Below are 19,458 nucleotides of genomic sequence, written 5' to 3' on the forward strand. Positions count from 1 at the left end.
AACGCTGTTGGAATGCTTTGTGCATGTCTCCAAATAGCTTTTGCTAGCTGCGGGCAAAGGCCTTAGAGTTGTTGGAAGTTTAATTTTTATTGCTGTGACTCTATTTTACCTGCACAGAGGTTTGAGGGCCACAGATTTTTAAATTCTGGAAGAATACGAGACAACACAGGGCTCCCTCACTTTGTATTAATGCCATTTCTGCACCCTTTGCACATGGATTTTATACTAAGTAGCTTATATCTCTTTTTATTTAAAGCAAGTAGTATGGAAGCTCATTTCAGTCAGAATAAATACCTAATCATCTGCAATACCGAAACTGTTGGAAAAGCCCCATATATCAATCTGAGTTAGGTGGATCCAGTAAAAAAAGACACCAATTTAAATGAGTACTTTTCAACGGTAAACTTACAACTTTTCAGCAGACTTAATCAAATTTAGCATGGTAGCAGCAAATTGATATACAAAGGATATACAAATACAAGGTCCAAGCATAATTTAAAATATCCCCTCTCACTGCAGTCTTCATGGACTCTAACTGCATTCTTGGTTATAATCTAAGGTTCAAAATGTTCTCCAGTTGAAAAAAGAAAGAAGAAAAAAGTAGTTAACCTCATTAGAAACATTGGAGATTCTCTGTATTTTGAAACTCACTGAAAAAATCAGACCTGAGAAGAATTCAGTTGCTCGGTGCTTTTATTTCACAGAAGAATGAACATCTTGGCAAACATGTAGTATCATACTTTCCACATATCAGCAGAGCCCAGGCAGCAGCAAAATTTTATGGATCTCTATTCTTTATTGGACGTTAGAAGGGAAAAAAAGTAAATCAAGTATAATGTTCGGCTATAAATATTGTCAAATATATCTCTGGTTTCAGTCTGTTTTAATTAAAACAGATCTTATGCTGCCTCCTGTTGGCCACCTACAAACAGAAGCACCTAAAATTCGACTCCACATGACAAACTGCAGACCGCACATTCTATAGCCTATACCTGACCTACTACCTACTAATCAGAGGAGGTGTACAGCTTTCTTCATAGAGTAATACCAGAAATAAACCTGACCAAGGAAGTCTACTCCATTTTGTGAATAGAATGAATTTTAACAGCAGTAAACTTACTACAAACGTATTTAGAATATAGAAAATAAATTCATTAGTACATAAATAATAGAGTAATCATCAGGTCTGTGCAAACATAATCAATATAAACACCTGAATAATTGATATTTGTTATAACAACTAAACTAGTATGATAACATTACCAAAGTGCCATAACGTTTTGATAGCATTCTTTAAAATTAAATTATCCAATATAATCATTACTGGATATTAAATTCCCACATACAATATATATTATCTTCATGTATATTATACTGGTCATGCTTATAAGGTGTTCTGTGACATAGAATAGAATACTATTAGAAATGTTTTGGTTACATGGTTTAAGTGCAAATAGTAGTTTATAACTTTACATGCAACTTGTATGTTTTAGACATCTTACTATATTTCAGTGAGAACGTAGGTGATCATTAATCTAGTCATTGACTATTTTTAGAGGGAGGTGAGGTACTTTTTCATAAAGTACTGTGAGCTTTGAAAAGTCAGAAAAGATGTAGAAAAACTCGCTTTGCACTAATTTTGTGACTTTTTAAAATTGCATAACAGCTGCACAAAGTAGACTGAAAAATCTATTTGATCCAGACCTACAGCAGTTACTCATGCAAGTAATCCATATTCTTCTGAGCAGCATAATTGACTTCACCGAGATTTCTTACATCATTAGCGATTAATTACAGCATTTAGAACATAGGCCCTTAATTCTATCATTAAGCCTTGTTTTTAGCCACAACTTTCTAACACAGCCTCTTCTGCACTCAATTCTGCTATCAGATTTAACTCTTTCTGTGTGCAATTGTGGCAAATGACCTTTTTTTCCTTTGTGAGAGTTGTAATACAGGCTTACCTACGTAACTGAAGAAAATATGTACTATTTCACAGTAACTTTTCTGTAAGCAAGGGTATAAAGTAACTGACACTACTGCATTATTTCCTGATCACTGAGTAAGAGAGCTCAACTCCTTTTGAAATCCATGAATGATTTGTCAAACTGGGAACCGACATCAGTTCCTGTGCAAATGTAGCATACAATACAACATTAAAGAAGCATGTCTATTTTCCGAATTAAGCTTCAGTTTTCACTATATGTACTAATAATGAGTAATCTACCACATATGTCATTGCTGGATCTGATGTCATATGCCAGAGGCTTTTACATATAGCAAGTAGCTGGATGGAAGACTGCAAAAAAAACTTGCTGTAAGGAAAAACTTAGAGGAAAGAGCATCACCTGAATTACTGACTTGCTCTTTATGTGACCCAGCAATTTGGTCATGACAGTGGCAATTAAAAAACCTCACAATTCTCTAGTCGTCTCTTCCAATTTGCATAGATAGTTATACCCATGTACTGTGGGCATAATATGTTACTTTTCTCATTGCATACATTGCATACTGATACTTGGGTATAAAACCACAAGCAGAGGTGAACTGGGCCTTATATTTCTGATGAAGTGACAAGTTGCAATAAGTAATGATTAATGAAGTCTCTATGCTAAAATGAGTAGCCTTATTAATGCTAAAACTACTGTTCTCCTACATGTCTATTTATTTTTCTCCTATTCTTTCAGTAAGCAGGAATAGTATTCTCCATCTTTCCTAAACTATTCAATACATTTGCTTTGCACTAACAAGAAGTAGTTGTGTTCCAATATAAAAATGCTTGCATTTCAGTATGGTGACCGTAAAGGTTACCTAGGTAATTGTAGTTATGATTTGGAGACTCACTATAAAAGAGCAAAATAAATGTGAATTTGCCTGAAATACTGTAACAAGCTATTTTCTTCTACAGAACTGACATGCATCTTAATACAAAAAATTATTGAGTGGGAGGGTTCCACTCTTATTAGTATGTTCTCCAAATGTGCATAATTTTCATTTACATCTTTATGAAAATATTTATTATTAATGTTATCTATATTTATGAAGGTACCTGATAACAAATTATAGAGTCAGTCACAGAATTGGAACTTTCCATTGTTTACTATTTAAAACAGAAGTATGTTGCTAGGCAATATTAAGCTTGAAGCATTAATACTGAGCTTGAGTTTTGCAAAAAGTACATGCAGTAGCAATGTGATAATGAACTTACCGTGGTCATCTCAAGCCATATGAAAGATGTTTTAGACGCCTCACCAAACTTTGTTCAGTTTGTAACTGCTTGGAAAAGATGTGCTTAGATGTTTAGAACTATTCTGTCTGGCATAAGGCAACCTTACTGCTTAAACAATACTTAGATAGAACATGAGGGCTCCCAATATCTTATTCAGATAGCTGGTAAGAAAGAAAATTCTCAGGCTATGGAAGATTACAAATGAATTTATGAAACCTAGCTAATCTCAGCATCCCTCTGTCAGACACAGGTCCCACTTTGTGTGCATGAGATCAAATTTAATCACAATGTATGCCTAGACTAATATTAATACTAAAAGTCCATTACAATTTTAACGTTATAATACTAGATGACTACTGAAAGTTTATCAAGCAATATACTGTGTAGTGTTTACCATGTAATATTTTAAACACTTAAAACTACCATGAAGTACAAGATAAAATGTTTTAATTCATTTAAACTGCTATAGAAGTTATAAAAAGCAATTCTTTCACCTCAGAAATACTTTTTACTTTGACTTTAAATATGGGGATTTATTTTTGTAACTTTGTATTTGATGTATGACAAGATACAAACTTCTCCCATAGTTAACCGAAGCAACAACTAAGATTTATTTTACAGCTTGCTCCTGCAAGCAGCCCAGGGGCTGCTTAGTAGGTAGCACTGGAGACTTCAGAGATGGAAGACTTCTGTTAGAAAACATCCTGAAGTGTTTTTTCTTTAGTTAACAGCAGGACTGAAGCAAAGATACCACATGAATCACCCATCCTGGAGAAATCTTGCCACCCTGCAACATGTTATCAAAGTTTATCTTGCCACACTTAATGGGATGAAAACAAAGTACAGCTACTACTACTAAGGCACAAGGATGGAGAAAAACTGGTAAAACTGAGAGCTGAAGTGAGGTGACAGGAATTATCAGTCTCTTCAAGTTAAACACCTGGTTTCAATGCTGTGAAGGTCACTTTGGCTCTTGCCCTTGCTAAGGTCATCCTAGTAAGATCAAGCTGACAATGAATCCCTCTTACAGGTTTATGAATATAAAAAACCTAAATAAAACAACACTAATGTAGATTTCTTTTAAACTTCAGTTACATAGGGAAAACAGTATCACAGTCAGTTTTCTCACTCAGCAATTTGTCTACTGGGACAACTGTGAATATTACAGAAATAATGGCACATATTACACAATGAATTCCTCATGACTGCTTTTTTGAAAAGTAATACAATTTTGCAAATTATTCAGATAATTACAGAGAAGACTTGCATATAAAATTAAGTAATACTTTCTATATAATGACTAGCAAGACTGACAATTTAATGGACTCTTCCAAAAGCAATTCTATAGCATACAATTTAAACTGGAGATTTAAACAAAACAGTACATATTTTTCCATCTGTAAATTGATACCTAAAAATCTATTCTAAAACTTGTGCATTTAAATAGATTATTTTGACTCAGGAGTTTCAAAATTCTCCAGAGCAAATTGTCAGTACAGATGACCAGGGATCCCTATATTTATTAAACTGAATGACCTGACAGTAAAACTCAGTTAAGGCTCTTGGCATTGGTGAAACTTCTTCCCACTCAGACCTACTACTATGGTAGACTTGAACTTCATCTGTGATTTCTTCTGGAGCATAATCGCCACCTAATATATAAATTTTGTCCTCAGTCCCAACTGCCCCTGCATTAAAGCCAGCGCATTCAAAAGATCCCTCCCCTTTCCAAACACAGGTTTCTGGGCAAAAACTGTAGACCTTGTAGGTGGAGAGATCACATATGTACAATGTACAGTTCACAGGAACAGCTTTGATTAGAGTTGCATGGAAAAATTGCCCAAATTCTGCCACAAGCTCCGACCACTGATCAGTCATAGCATTATACTTAAAGAAACAGTCAAGAGATGGATTAAAGGCATCAGTAATCTCTACTTCTGAGCCAAGGACGTAAATTATATTCTGACATGCACTTGCTTCTGGATAGTAGATACCTCTTGGTAATTGGCTTACAGATTTCCAGTCTTTGGAAAGAGGATCATAGGATTCTACATCCAAAAGACTTCGGGTTTCTTGAGCCCCTCTGGTCTTCCCACCTATTACAAACAGCTGATTTAAGGTTACAACAGATGTGTGCATTGTCCTCGGTTTCTTCATAGCTGACACTACAGAGAATTCATTGCTGACCGGACAGTAGCACCAGGTTTGGTCAGTGGCATCATGAAATGGCTCAGCAATATGAAGCCTGACAGTCCTATAACAATTCCCTTTGCATCCTCCAGTTATGAATATTTTTTCTCCATAGCTAGACAAACTTGACCCTGGAAGATCAACCATGTGCGTATGTGGTAGTTCTTTCCATTTATCTGTTTTGATGTTGTAGCAGAATGTATGTCTGTTTTCTCCATCTTCATCAGTTTTATGCACAAATATATATTTTTCTGTTGTTGAAGGACGCGCATCTGGAAACAGTCCACTAAAGTTTTGCACACTTTTAACTGCATCATCGATTATTACTGAGCAATTAGCACTCTTAAGTAAGTGTTCTTCAGAATGTAGAAAGTCCTGCAAAGTCTTTTCAGGTAACTGGTGTAGTCTCACTTTTTTAATCAAATTAGGCAGATATTTCTGTCGTGCCTCTAAGTTGTGTTTGGTCCATTGAAGGACAGCTTTCAACACTGATTCTTCCTCAGGGACATTTAGTTCATCAGCCTCGAGACATTTTTGTAATAGCTCAAAATTCATCTCCAAAAAATCACTTGATCTGAGCAGCATGGAAAAGTGGTGCTGTACAAAATCTAGCGCATGATCAAATAAGCGGACAGAACCGTAACTTTCTGATAGAGAAAGCAACTGTAAGCAATTCACAAGATCAATACTTCTTATTAGAAAGTCACTGCAAGCTTTGGAAAGGAGTGAAACTTGAAGAAATGACGACAGTTGGAAGAGCATTTCCACATTATCATTTGTTATCTCTGTTTTTCCTGTGTAAGCATAATCAAGAAAGGCTTTCACTGCCTTGGGTGATAGATTACTAATGGTAACATTGCCATCATCTCGCTCTTTCATATTAACTTCAAACATGGCTCTGTGAATAAAATATAGAAGATATATACACAAATTAAAGATCCAGCAAACAGCAGACTACTGATGTGAGAGGAGGGAGACGGCTGGGCATATAATAAGGTAGGCAGGCTGTATAGGTCTAAAATGTGGAGGCTTTCATAAATAAGGACAATGCATTTGCTTGATATGGTTGAATTAAAAAGTGGTGATAACATATTCAAAGTGATGGGTCATAAACATGATGGCAGTGGTTTGTATGGATTTTCACAGAGCGCGATGAAGTCTGCAGCTCTCAATGTGACAGAAATGGGAAATTATTCAGGGCAGCATTAGTTTCAATAGTTTGAGAAAGGCTGATTTAAAAAATATAAAGTTAAAAAGTCCCATGATTTAGGTGACACACTGCGGATGAATACAGAAAATTAAGTGAAAAAAAGGCCTTCCAAATTGCAGGCTGAGCTAATGGCAGGATGGATGAGGGGTGCATACCTCAGTAATAAAAGTAGGTGAGGGGTGAAAGAGGAGAAAAAACATGAGGAAACTCAATTCTTGCTTTAGAGTTGGCAGATTGATGTATGGGTACAGGCAGATGTCAGACAAAAATGAGGTTCTGACATAGGATTGCATGACACATTGGAACTTGTAGATCTTGACTGAGTACAAAGACGATGGTTGAAACTGTGGAACAAACTACTGATCAGTAGATTTGTGCAAATTTTATTACAGCTTTGACTAGTTTATTACTAAATATCTAATAACATTTAACTATTTCACACAATCTAACATGGCAAGATAAAATAATTGAAGTTTTTCAAGCTGGTAAGTGCTGGCAACAGAATAGTGCTGCAACACTTGCCCTACCCTCGCAGAGCCTAAGCATCAGGGTGTGATAGCAACAGCTTCTGAATTTGACAAAAGATGATAGTGGAGAAAGATTTAGATAAATCATCAAATAGTAAGTATATAATCTGGATTATCAATATATCATAGATAGCCCCTATTAAAAAAAAAAATATCATAGTTTAGTTATACAATTAGTATCTGTATAATATGTGTATAGCACACTCTTTGGGAAGTGAACATCACGTAAAGCAGGAATTCGTCTGACTTCCTGAACAAGAACATAAAATTACAATAAGACAGTTACATCCCAAAGACCTTTTTGCATGCTAAATGACAATCCTTAGAATCCTTTCCTCATTAACCCAAGAGCTATGATACAAGTCTCTGCATTACAGAGTAAAATCAAAACTGAACAATACTAGTAGAACGAGAGCAATCTAGGCAAAGGCTTTGATTCTGAAAACTAAAAACTACGGAACAAAATGTTGCTGAATCTTGGGCTTACACAATGAAACTAAAACTAAGAGAAGTCCAAAGGCCAAAGGAGACAAAATGTGTTTCTTTTTAAAATTTATCTAGTGGACCTAGGTACTTTTTATTCCCTGAAGGTAATAAATGGCCCTTGCATTCCAGGACAACTTATGAATTTGATGGCTGCTATTACCAACTGTTACATGCAGGGAGAGGTCTCTCCTAGCAAATTTTAACCTGAAGAGCCTGTAGGTAGTGAAAAGGCCACATGTTACCATGTGCTTAACTTCTGTTCTAAAAAATAACACTGGAAGCTATTTCATCCTCATATTCCTTTCTACCAGAGCACCTCTGTGCTGTTAAGCAGTAAACAGTTGAAATGCAAGTAGTTCTGTGTGTCAGAGAAAAAAACAGATCTGCTGCTACAGTGGAGAAATACCTTATTTCACCTGCATTTCTTCTTGAATCAGTAGTCCTAAAAACACATCTAGCCTATGTCCTCTGTCATAAATGGCAGACTCCCACAGACCATGGGATGCTCCAGTCCATTTGAAAATAACACTTGTTGCCTGTGTATGGGCAACTGATCAAGCTCATTAACTCATTTCCAGGAGCCCATTTGTTCATTGTTAGAGTGTCTTAGCTTTGTGTTTCAGTAAAGAGTGTATTTGAAAACACACTTTCAGTGTGGAATTGCGAGTTTGACCCTTATTAATAAAAAAGTTAGCAAGGTTCTTCATAAATTAATATTCTGTCTGTGAATGATCTGTCTGTCCCTCAGGAATGCATAGCTTTAAGCAGCAGAAGGAAGATAACAGACCTGTTTCATGCTGAAAGGCTGAAAACTGTAGTTTACAAAAAAATGTATCTGTTTAAATACCTCTGAAGACAAACTCTACTATACTGACCACTCAGAGAAACAAAATCCAGCCACATTCCAAAACCATGTGCAGCTTATCCACAATTGCTCAATGCAAGATGTATTTGTAATCAACCTTCTATGTTGCACAACATAAATGTGTCAAAGTACATAGACTGTCCCATACAAAGTCAAACAATACCCTTGTGGACCTTCAAGTACAGACAGGCAACAGATATGTCTCAGAGATACACAACCTGTGTCAATTCTACCTAACAGCAGAACCATGCACTTATGGTTTGACATTTGTATTTCTGATTATAGACTGCTGTCTGAATCCCAAATTCACAGAGTCCTCGTGTCACGTTGGAAATACAAACAGATGTACTTGGGGTAGAGTTAGGCATCTAACACTGTAGTTGTGTTTTGTTTTGGGGTGGGTTTTTTGCTATCCTTAATATGATGCTTGAACACTTTGCTTAAAACTCTGCAGCCATATGTAAGTTATGATGACTTTTTAAAAAATTTTTTAAATTATATTCCTTCACTTCCTCCCAGAAGACTTATAATCCATCTCCTGCAAATTAATGCCAAAATTAGATTTACCTGAAAAAATCACTGCACGCTGCCAGTACACAACGATGACAAGGAATTATTTCATCTTTCACAAGAATTTCAAAGTCAAAAAATATATTTTGTTCTCTGAACTTTTGTAGTACTTTTAGAATTTGTTGTCCATGACCTTCAGCCACTAAGGAATTTATTTTATTTTCAGGAACAGAAATTCCATTGCAAATAGGTCTGCTAATGTAATCCCGTTGGTTGGCCATGGTTTCTTCAATCTGTTCCTGAAACTGAAATGGAAAAATACATAATTGATTCTATAGTCATATTTATGACAAATTTCAGATATTTCAAAAAATCAAGTTACCATAAAACAAACAAAAAATTCCCAGCACTGAATTTCATTTGTAAGTCCTATGCACAGTTATAAATTTGTATTATAAGTGACTTTTACACTGAATTTCACAACAGTACTTCTACTTTGCAAAATATATACACAAAGCATACTTTGAAAAGTAAAACAGCTGACCAGTATCAAAGAACAACAATACAAATAGTACCCACCTGGAGGAATCTTTTCAGTAAACTCCGCAGAAAGCACACCAAGGACTGTGTTAAAATTTTAAATGGTCATTTAAGAGAAAGACTAGTCCAAGGCTTACTCTCAAAAAAACCCAAACTCTTACAATTTGATATAAAATGGAAGATGGAAAGGTGAACTTTGTCACATATTTTAGATTCCAAAAGGCTCATATGTATACTGTAAACCCCCAAACTCAAAGCAGACCAATGGACTTTCTACAGCTTACAGTAGAAGGGAGATACAGGCTACTAGACTACTTTATAAGTGGATTCCCATTAGGCATTCCAGACTAAAATAACAGAATACAAACAAAACACCAACAGCCTGGCCTAATCACAGGATTGCTCGAGCCTGCCAATGGGGTCATTCAGAGATGGTCTGGTGACAGTGCAACTTTGAATGTTTAGTCAATTGATACTGATTTTATCTTGTACCTCTAGTCTTGCTATGAAGCTGTGTGTTTGCTTACAGTTTATGCTGCACACTGTGCGCTTGATTTACAGTGGCATAAATTAACTGGCTTCAGAAATTATTGAATTTAAGACAATGCAATCTCCCTTTCAGCAGCCAAGATTTTTTTTGTGAAATCTCTATAATTAAGTGCATTGTTTGTGTGGTAAGTTGGGCTTCAGTATTTTTTAAGTTAAAAATATTTTAGTCCACTTTGACAATATAAAGACACTTTAAACATAAGTATATTTTATTTACACCTATTTAAAGTGCTGTTTATACTGCTACAGGTGTATAAACTGCCCTTACTGCAAATTTGAGTCAAGCTTCCCTATTTTAAAGCTTAAGGAAACATTCCAAGTTTTTTCTATTGCAGGATTGTGCTTCCACAATTCAAATTAAAATTAGCAACAGATAATGGCCCACCTGAATTGACAAAGAAGGGTATAAAAATTTCCAAGCCAAACCCAGAAACCAGAAAAATACTGGTTTTGGCTTTTAATTTCATGAAAAGGCTTATCTGATAACATGATACATTCGGAGCAAACTAAGCCATCAGGCAGTCTTCTTCATAGGAGGTACTTTCATAGCAGACTGATCTATGCTTTATCTAGTCAGGTAGCTCCAGCCACAAATAGACCTCCATGTCTCCTGGAATAGAAGAGATCCATTGTTCTTGCTGCCAGCACTGGCACCCTTGGAGCAGGCATCTTCTCCTTCCCATGGCCAGACAATCTCACGTATTCACTCTTTCCATTCTAAGCCTGAGGAACTAGGAAAATACAGAAGAACAAGACCACCATTTATGTATGGCCTCACCCAACTTGCTTAAATCATAAAGCTTTTTTGTATGTCAGAATTCTCTAGAATACTTTTTTCTTATGAAGTTTAAAGCCTGTTCCTCAAAAGACTCAATCTTCAAAAGCAAAGTTGTTTGAGTCAAATTAGTTTCCCACATTTGAATGAAACTTTAAAAAAAGTAAGTGAATTTCAAGGGTTTTTTGGCATCATGTTAAGTAACACTTCTTCTAAGGGAAATGCAAACCTTTTAACAAAATTCTGCCATTGATAATAAATAGGAGAGGTGTTTCTCCTTTCACGTGCAATTTCTGTATCAAGCTCCAACATACTACTTGCTTTCTGTAGGTAAAATTACCTATTTCAGTAATTTTCATCTTTGTACAGTGAAAATTATACAGAAACATCTAATGTCTTCAAGTCCGTCTCTGCTATTTTAGGCAAAGACATCATATAATCACCTTCATAAAAGCAATCTATATTTCAGAAAGTTTTCTCTTACCACCACTTTTTCCACAGAAAGACTACTCCAGCACACTGCTGCAAAGACTGCAGACCTGCTTTTAATTACACAATTGATTTATTAATGCTTACATATATTTTTTCTTCTGTCAAAATTGTCATTTGACTTCATTCTCCTTTGTATATTTATTCACTCACAATTATCAAGAGTGTTGATATCCTCTCTCAACATTTATTAGAATGAAAAATTGTCAAACTTTCCAAGGTCCATTTATGAGACAGAATTTTCATTTTCTTTATTATTTCTTGCAGTTTTCATCCACTCCAGTCTGATCTCATGTTTCTTTCACTGACACCAGATTTGTTGCGCAGCATTATGGTTAAGATCTCATCACTGTCTCACTACTCCAAGTTGCAGGTCATCCAGTGCATCCTAATCCTAATCTGTAATAGTAGTGTCTTCTTATTTTTTATTAAATTTCAGCAGTGTACCTCTAATGTCCATCATTAAGGAAGATACTAATGAATACAGTACTATGACTTAGCTTAATTCACCTTCCCCTCTGCTCTGTTAAAAAAAAAAGAATTAAAAAATTCACTTCTCACCTCCCTTATAGCAATTTCCTGCTCTATTTGATTATTTTTGGTACTAATTTACCACTTTACCGGATCTGTTGATGATTTTAGAGCCCTCCAAAACATCTTAACAATTTTACTGGTTTTGGCTGGGACAGAGTTAATTTTCTTCACAGTAGCTTGTATGGGGCTGTGTTTTGGATTTGTGCTGAAAATAGTGTTGATGACACAGGGGTGTTTTAGTTACTGCTGAGCAGGGCTTACACAGAATCAAGGCCTTTTCTGCCTCTTACCCCACCTCACCAGCGAGTGGGCTGGGGGTGCACAAGCAGCTGGGAGGGGGCACAGCCAGGACAGCTGATCCCAACTGACCAAAGGGATATTCCATACCATATGACATCATGCTCAGCACAGGAAGCTGGGGAAGAAGAAGAAGGAAGTGGGGCATATTCGAAGTGATGGTGTTTGTCTTCCCAAGTAACTGTTATGCGTGATGGAGCCCTGCTTTCCTGGAGATGGCTGAACACCTGCCTGCCCATGGGAAGGAGTGAATGAATTCCTTGTTTTGCTTTGCTTCTGCACTCAGCTTTTGCTTTACTTATTAAACTGTCTTTATCTCAAACCAAGAGTTTTCTCACTTTTACTCTTCTGATTCTCTCCCCCATCCCACTGGGGGGTAGGGGGTGAGAGCGAGCAGCTGTGTGGGGCTTAGTTGCTGGCTGCTGTTAAACCACGACACAATTCAGCTAAAACTTAGTATATTAAACAAAGCCAACTAGCATTTATAATTATTTCACACATCATTCTACAAAGCCATATGAATGAATCAAGTTATATTTAGAAATATTTGATCAAGTTACTGACAAAAGGGTAGAAAACATAGGGGGTGCAGAAATATGTTGCAAAGGTCTGGAGTTCAGAAAAACTGGGCAACGAGCCTCCTTATATTTCCTCCATTTACTCCTACAGGATTTCAGTTACAAAATCTGTCTTTATGTGGATAATGGAGAACCTCCAGTAGAGGTTCATTAGATTTGAGATCTCCTACTTTTGTTTCTTAACATACAGCTGTGTGCCATATCGCTTATCATAGCAGGCAAAAGCTATATACTCCCTCTTCCATTATCTGACCTACTGGGTACCTGTCACACGACCAGCCTTCCAGCATCCCCTGTAATGTGACACATCAGACCCGAAGTACTGGCATATGTGGCTGGGTATTGCCTGCAGCAAGATCAAATGTGTTGTCTGATGTGATCAAGTTCAAGCTACCCTACCACTTGACAAAACTTCTCTGTTTGCATACTCAATGTTTACACATCTTACGCTGACAAATGCCTGATTAGCTATTAGCCTGGTTTTCTAAAAAAACCCTCCAAAACTAAAACACCTTAAAGTTAATACATTTGCCCTGTTTTTCTGCTTGAAAGTCACATCAAACAAGTGGCTCATTGGCCACTACAGTGAAATTTTACACAGACTTCAAAGTTATTAAGGTCAACCCCACATAATATGGGCTTGGGGAGATATACGTACCTCTCAAAGCTATCTGTACAGATCTCCAGTTGAGGGGCAAAGTATTCTGTACACCTGACAGTTAAGCGGCAACAAATAGTCAGCCTATGTATGGCCACAAAGCAGCAAGCAGTGGAACAGGAGGAGGCTGGGGATGGTAAGGTAATTTTGGTCGTTATGGTGGATGAAATAAGGGACCACCTGGGAGCTCTGAGGGTAAGAGCATACTGATGGGCTGTCACAAAGTCCACTAATAAGGACACAGACCTCATTAGTTCTGCTGTTCACAGACCCCTCTGTTTTAACACTGTCCTTTTCCCAAGACGATAAGGGATGGAGCAGTCTAGAACATAATGATCTCTTTGACCCAGATGCCAGGTAACTGCACTGAGTCATCTGATAAACCCATAGTCAAAATTATTATGACACAGATGACACCAAATTGGGTGGGAGTGTCAATCTGCTGGAGGGTAGGACGGGTCTGCAGAGGGATCTGGACAGGCTGGATTGATGGGCCGAGGCCACATGTATGAGGTTTAACAAGGCCAAGTGCTGGGTCCTGCACTTGGGTCACAAAAACCCCCTGCAACGCTACAGGCTTGGGGAGGAGTGGCTGGAGAGCTGCCTGGCAGAGAAGGCCCTGGGGATGTTGGTTGACAGCCAGCTGAACATGAGGCAGCAGTGTGCTCAGGTGGCCAAGAAGGCCAACAGCATCCTGGCTTATATCAGCAATAGTGTGGCCAGCAGGAGCAGGGAGGTGATCGTGCCCCTGTACTCGGCACTGGTGAGGCTGCACCTCGAATACTGTGCTCTGTTTTGGGCCCCTCAGTACAAGAAGGACATTGAGATGTTGGAGCCTGTCCAGAGAAGGGCAACGAAGCTGGTGAAGGGTCTGGAGAGCAGGTCTTATGGGGAGAGGTTGAAGGAACTGGGGCTATTTAGTCTGGAGAAGAGGGGGCTGAGGGGAGACCTTATTGCTACCTGAAAGGAGGTGGTTGTGAGGTGGGTGTTGGTCTCTTCTCCCATGTTACTATTGATAGAACAAGAGGAAATGGCCTCAAGCTGCACCAGGGGAAGTTTAGGTTGGATATTAGGAAAAATTTCTTCACTGAAAGAGTGGTCAGGCATTGGAACAAGCTGACCAGAGAGGTGGTGGAGTCACGATCCCTGGAGGTATTTAAAAGACGTATCGATGTGGCACTTCAGGGCATGGTTTAGGAGACGTGGTAGTGTTGGGTTGACGGTTGGACTTGATGATCTTATAGGTCTTTTCCAACCTTAATGATTCTATCATTCTATGATAATATGTGATATACACATATTCCTATTAGTAGTATCTAATCTGTTGGTAAAAAGCTACAAGGAAATGTTTAACTAATCTTAATACTTGCATACCAAGCAAACAGCTGCCAAAAATACTCACTGAATTTCTACAGGAATTTTTTTTACTTCATCAATGCTAATGTTCCCTTTCCAAATATAGTTATAAGACATAACATAGTTATAAAGTTTTTCTTTCGGTTGGTGCCATCAACATTCTTCTTAGATGTACTTATAATTCTGTATGTGGAAGAAGTTGAACCATTTATTTATTTGTATTTATTATACATTTTATTTGTTTATACTTATCTTTATCCTTTGGGAAGTCCAGCTGCCCTTTTGAATATCAATTTGGTAACCTGGACATTTGTTGATTCCTAGATATTACACTAAGAAACTGTAAAAACAGCATACTGTTAAACTTACAAAAGAGTCCAGAAACATAGAGGACAGCCATTTTCAGAATACCTCAGCAGGCATACACTAAAATCTTAGCCACTGCAGTATGCCTCCTAGAAATGGTGTTCATACCCATTCCACCAGATTTGAAACAGCAAAGCAAATAAAAAGTGCGGAGTGAACTTTCAGCAGAGATGAACTTTTGATTGTGCAGGGTCTACTATAGTTCTCACCAGAGCATAAACCAAGTACATGTATTTATAAACACTTGTTGAAAGTCATAATAGCCTTAGATGTGGCAACTGACAGATAATATGTTTACAGAGGTTTAAATATGCTAATGAAGTTGAGAATGGTATACGATGTGCAATTAGTTCTAAGTGAACACCAGAGGAAAATTTATTTAAAAAGGGAGGGCAAGGCCTGTCTAATAAGAGTGGCGCATGAGCACCCAGATGAGGACACGGGGTACAGATTGACACTGTTTTGATCACTTTACAGTAGTAAGATAAAAATAGATATACAAACACATGTGACTTTGTAATAGCCCAGGGGATGTTGTTTTGTGAAAGTACTGAGCATAGGTAAGTATCGTGCATACGTATGTTAGCACTTTGTCAGAAAACGCGTGTTAGGGCCATGCCCGCCTGACAATAAACACAATGGAACCCTTGTAAGGGGACTGAAGCCAGAGACTGTTTCCAGCACAAGGGACACCAATCTTACACGAGGCATGTACGCATTCAGGGAGTACAAAGAACACGTAGATGTTATCTCCTCTACCAATGCAGCTAGCAAAACCAGTCTAAACTCAACCTTTATTTGGTATTTTACTATTTACAAACAATTGTAAAACTATCTGCTTTATCTCAAAGCACAATATAGCTGTGCTACAGCACTCTGTACTGCACTCTCTCACCAATAAGAAAAAAAAAAGGACATTAATTCTTAATAGTTCTTCGCAGGTATCTTATGAGAAAGAAATTCTTTTTCAAGAGAACATTACCTTTGTCAGTTAGCCTTCTCCCACCTTGGATAGTATGTCTTACTAGACAGTAGGATTTAAAAAAAATGAGAAATCTTAAATGCTGGTATTTTACAGCATACTTTATGTACTGAGGAAGAAAAGGAAAGATAAATAAATTGTATACATGTCTCTAGAGAAGTTTTAGATTTTTTTTCATACAAAATTTAACTGTACAGTTAATATAAGTTTTGAAAAGGTCAAGGTCATCAATTTAAAATCTAGTATTAAAAACAAATATTATATTATTAAGTGTACTATACGCCCATCAAGATGATTTGCTTTTTTCACTCCTGATCTATTCAAAGGGGGAGAAGTTAGTAATCTGTTAACAATTTTTAAAGACAACACTCCCCACTACTCATCTAATTTAACAGCACCTAATGGAATATTCAGCAAGATGAATGTGAATGGAACAGGTATCTGAAGGATTTGGTGACACTTCTAATTGCTGCCTAAAAAGACAAGAGTGGATTGAAATGTAATTAAATTATAAATACTAAGTACAAAGTTTTGTACTTTTAGATTGTATTTTTGACTGTCATTACCTGTCTAAAGATTGAAAACAGACAGTAACAGAATTCCAGGTTCCTGTCTGGAAATTTCAATGCAACTCACAGCTTTTTCATAAATAACTGAGCTTCAGAGAAAATTAGTATTCAACCAATCATTTTTAGACAATCAAAAAAGATGCATGTGACATTCTGACACATTTAATCCACAAAAGTGGCATTTATCAATAATACATATTGAGACAGTATTCTAAGAAGAAAAGGTGACACAGAGACTTTAAAGCTTTGGGCTCTTTAGAAGTGATTGAAAAAAACCAGCGTGAAAAAAAAAAACCAGCATGGTACCAGCAGGAAGCAGTGAAATTGCACTTATTCCTGAAGGCATTTCAAAAGTGGAAGATTCCCTCTCTGCAAGCACTGATCTTTAATTGCATATCCTCTCACAAACAATGAATCCATTAAGATAAATAATCACTTTGAAGAACTCCAGCTGACTGGATTTTATCCTAAAGCTAAATTTCTTAAATTCATCAAGTTTCTTTGGAAATTTTTTTCTTAGCTAAAAAAGTTCAAGACCTGTAAAAATGGAATTAAAATGTCATGCTGTACTTTGTATTCCAGAAAAAATCCCCTATATAATTTATCATAGCTTATTATTATACCATGTTTTACTTATAATAAAAATGTGGGTTTATATTGAATATATTAATAATTATATTCCATATTATACAGTGGATCTTGAATCTCAGTTTGCACTTACACTTGATATTTATTTTTTTAAAAAATCAATAAATCCAATCGTGAAAAAAACTGCTACATGTTTACATCTCTCTAAGTAGAAAGCATGGACGAGTCAAACCTTTTAATCAAACCTGAGGGGTTTTTTGGAACTAGGTAAGATCCACATTCCATTAGTATTACCACAGATCAGTAACTAAATGTAGATATGGCTACGGTTTCCTCTTCAAAGTGTGCACAATAAAATGCTTGAAACGTAAGCTTCAGCTACAGTTTGATATTGGTGAATAGCATTTTCCGGGGGGGGGGGGGGGGGGGCGCGTTCTGACTGTGCTAAATCCTCCTCTGCTGTCAGTTAACTTTGTCTCTGTCTTTGGGTAATACACAAGGGAGTGCGTATGACATCCCTTGTTTGACTCAGTCATGAAGAAAACTGGGAATCATATTTAAAAACAAATGAATTAAACTACTGATTCCTTGCTGAAACACTCTTTCCCCCAAATGTTATTTCTGTGTTTAAAATATTTTGCAAATTCCAACCTATACTCAGTTATAGCTGAGATTTATTTTAGGCAGAAAGACAGCAGTTCTTCTGGCCTGTTTAGAAACAGCACGTTTTCACATTAACAGGGAGCTGGAATGCTCAACAACAACAACAGTTTCTAAGAAATACCTGAAATAACATAATTTTCAATATTTTGCATCATTTGTACATGCTCAATATAGAACGGTTAAAGTGTAAATATTTCTAAAGGCAAGAAACAGGAAGAAGGGTCATAAATTTTCAGACAGACCCTAAATATTTAGTCATGGCCCAACTTCAGAACCAAAGGGTAAACAAAATTATTACCTCTTGATGGTTTTCAGATAGCTTGTAACTGAGGGCACACGGGAATCCAGTTCTGCCAACCGTTACAGTTCTTAGCAGAACAAAGAGCACAGGATATAACAGGCTTTTGTTTTGGACATCATTTTTAGGAGCCAGAATCAAACTAGGGTGATGCAGTGCTTCGCATCTGGTGTGCGAACAATTGCCCCCTCTTTCCGACGCCCGCGCAAAGCAGCGAGCCCAGGGAAGGCAGGGGCCGGGGCGCCCCGCTGCTGCAGCTCCCGGGACGTGTCAGCTCTGCCAGGGCCGGGCGGTTCTGCAGGGGCGTGGATGTACTAACGGCAACGACGGGGCCGGAGGCACGGCGGGGAACCACCGGCCGTTACCGTACAGCGCTGCCGCCAAGAGCTCCCAACGGGCGCCACCCACAGCGGGATAAACGCGGCCCCTCTCACAAAAAGCGGGGGCAGCCAGAACTGACAGGGAAACGACCTTATTTTTGCGAGGATTGGGGTTATCAGCCACCCCCAACCTCATCAGCACCACTCAGCGCCGCCGCGGCCGCCCGCCCGCTCGCCCGCCCTTGCAGGCAGTACAGCCCCTCCTCCGAGACGGCTGCCTCCGCCGCCATTACTCCCGCCCCTCGCCCCGCCCGCCGACGGAGGGCAGCGGCCTCAGCGCTGCTACTGCGCATGCCCCATCGCCCGCTCATGCGCTCTGAGCCATCTCCGTTCATTCTAAGGGAGGACTAATTCCGACAGGACGGGCAGAATGGTGCAAAGTGCTTCCCCTCCTCTCTCAGCGCGACCGCGGGGCCCGGCCGCCGGATGCGGCGATCTCCAGCGCTGCCGTCTCTCCGCAAGCGGCGAAGTGCTAGTTCCCCCCTTAGCGCTCCCTCCGAACAGCGCGCACCCACCTGCAACCAACACCCGCAGCTCGCCGACCAGTCTGGCCCACCCTCCGCAGCTGCGACGCCAGCAGATTGGCTCCTTCCGGTGTCATTCTCCCGCTTATTGCACTCGGAATGATTTCCCCGGCCGTCAATCCAGACGAAAGCCCGCCCATCCTCCCGAGCGGGTTCCTCTCTGGACTCGCTGACGACACCGCGGGTGTCGCTCGGCTGCAGGACCGCCTTTCCTCTGATAAGCCGATACCTGGCGCATTCCCCTGTCACTCACAGGGCGCTCTGATACCGGGTTGGCCACCGTGCGCCCACAGCG

The 19,458-nt window shown here is 38.5% G+C and overlaps 1 protein-coding gene across 8 annotated transcripts; it reads right to left on the bottom strand.

Moving 5' to 3' along the window:
- Positions 1–675: 675 nt before the first annotated feature.
- KBTBD3 (kelch repeat and BTB domain containing 3) lies at positions 676–19,277 on the bottom strand. 8 transcript variants are annotated; one of them, XM_075082112.1, is made up of 5 exons: positions 19,155–19,235; positions 13,438–13,564; positions 10,492–10,837; positions 9,075–9,322; positions 676–6,317 (listed from the first exon to the last, which is right to left on the bottom strand). In XM_075082112.1, the coding sequence occupies exons 4-5, from the start codon at positions 9,296–9,298 to the stop codon at positions 4,697–4,699; spliced, it is 1,845 nt and encodes a 614-aa protein (XP_074938213.1). In that variant the 5' UTR covers positions 9,299–9,322; positions 10,492–10,837; positions 13,438–13,564; positions 19,155–19,235; the 3' UTR covers positions 676–4,696. The 8 variants fall into 8 exon arrangements, with proteins under 8 accessions (XP_074938213.1, XP_074938203.1, XP_074938238.1 ...); XM_075082102.1 differs by lacking the exon at positions 19,155–19,235 and adding an exon at positions 18,260–19,135; XM_075082137.1 differs by lacking the exon at positions 13,438–13,564 and having other exon boundaries at positions 19,155–19,277.
- Positions 19,278–19,458: the final 181 nt, after the last annotated feature.

This window comes from Phalacrocorax aristotelis, chromosome 1 (genome assembly GCF_949628215.1).
Source record: "Phalacrocorax aristotelis chromosome 1, bGulAri2.1, whole genome shotgun sequence".
In the NCBI taxonomy this organism is placed as follows: domain Eukaryota; kingdom Metazoa; phylum Chordata; class Aves; order Suliformes; family Phalacrocoracidae; genus Phalacrocorax; species Phalacrocorax aristotelis.

What these genes read in the sequence shown, in the direction of transcription:
- KBTBD3 (XM_075082137.1), bottom strand. Translation starts at nt 9,298, where the DNA reads ATGGCCAACCAACGGGATTACATTAGCAGACCTATTTGCAATGGAATT. An exon ending in GCGTGCAGTGATTTTTTCAG is followed by an intron (nt 6,318 to 9,074) that starts GTAAATCTAATT and finishes TTTTATTCACAG; the next exon opens with AGCCATGTTTGAAGTTAATA.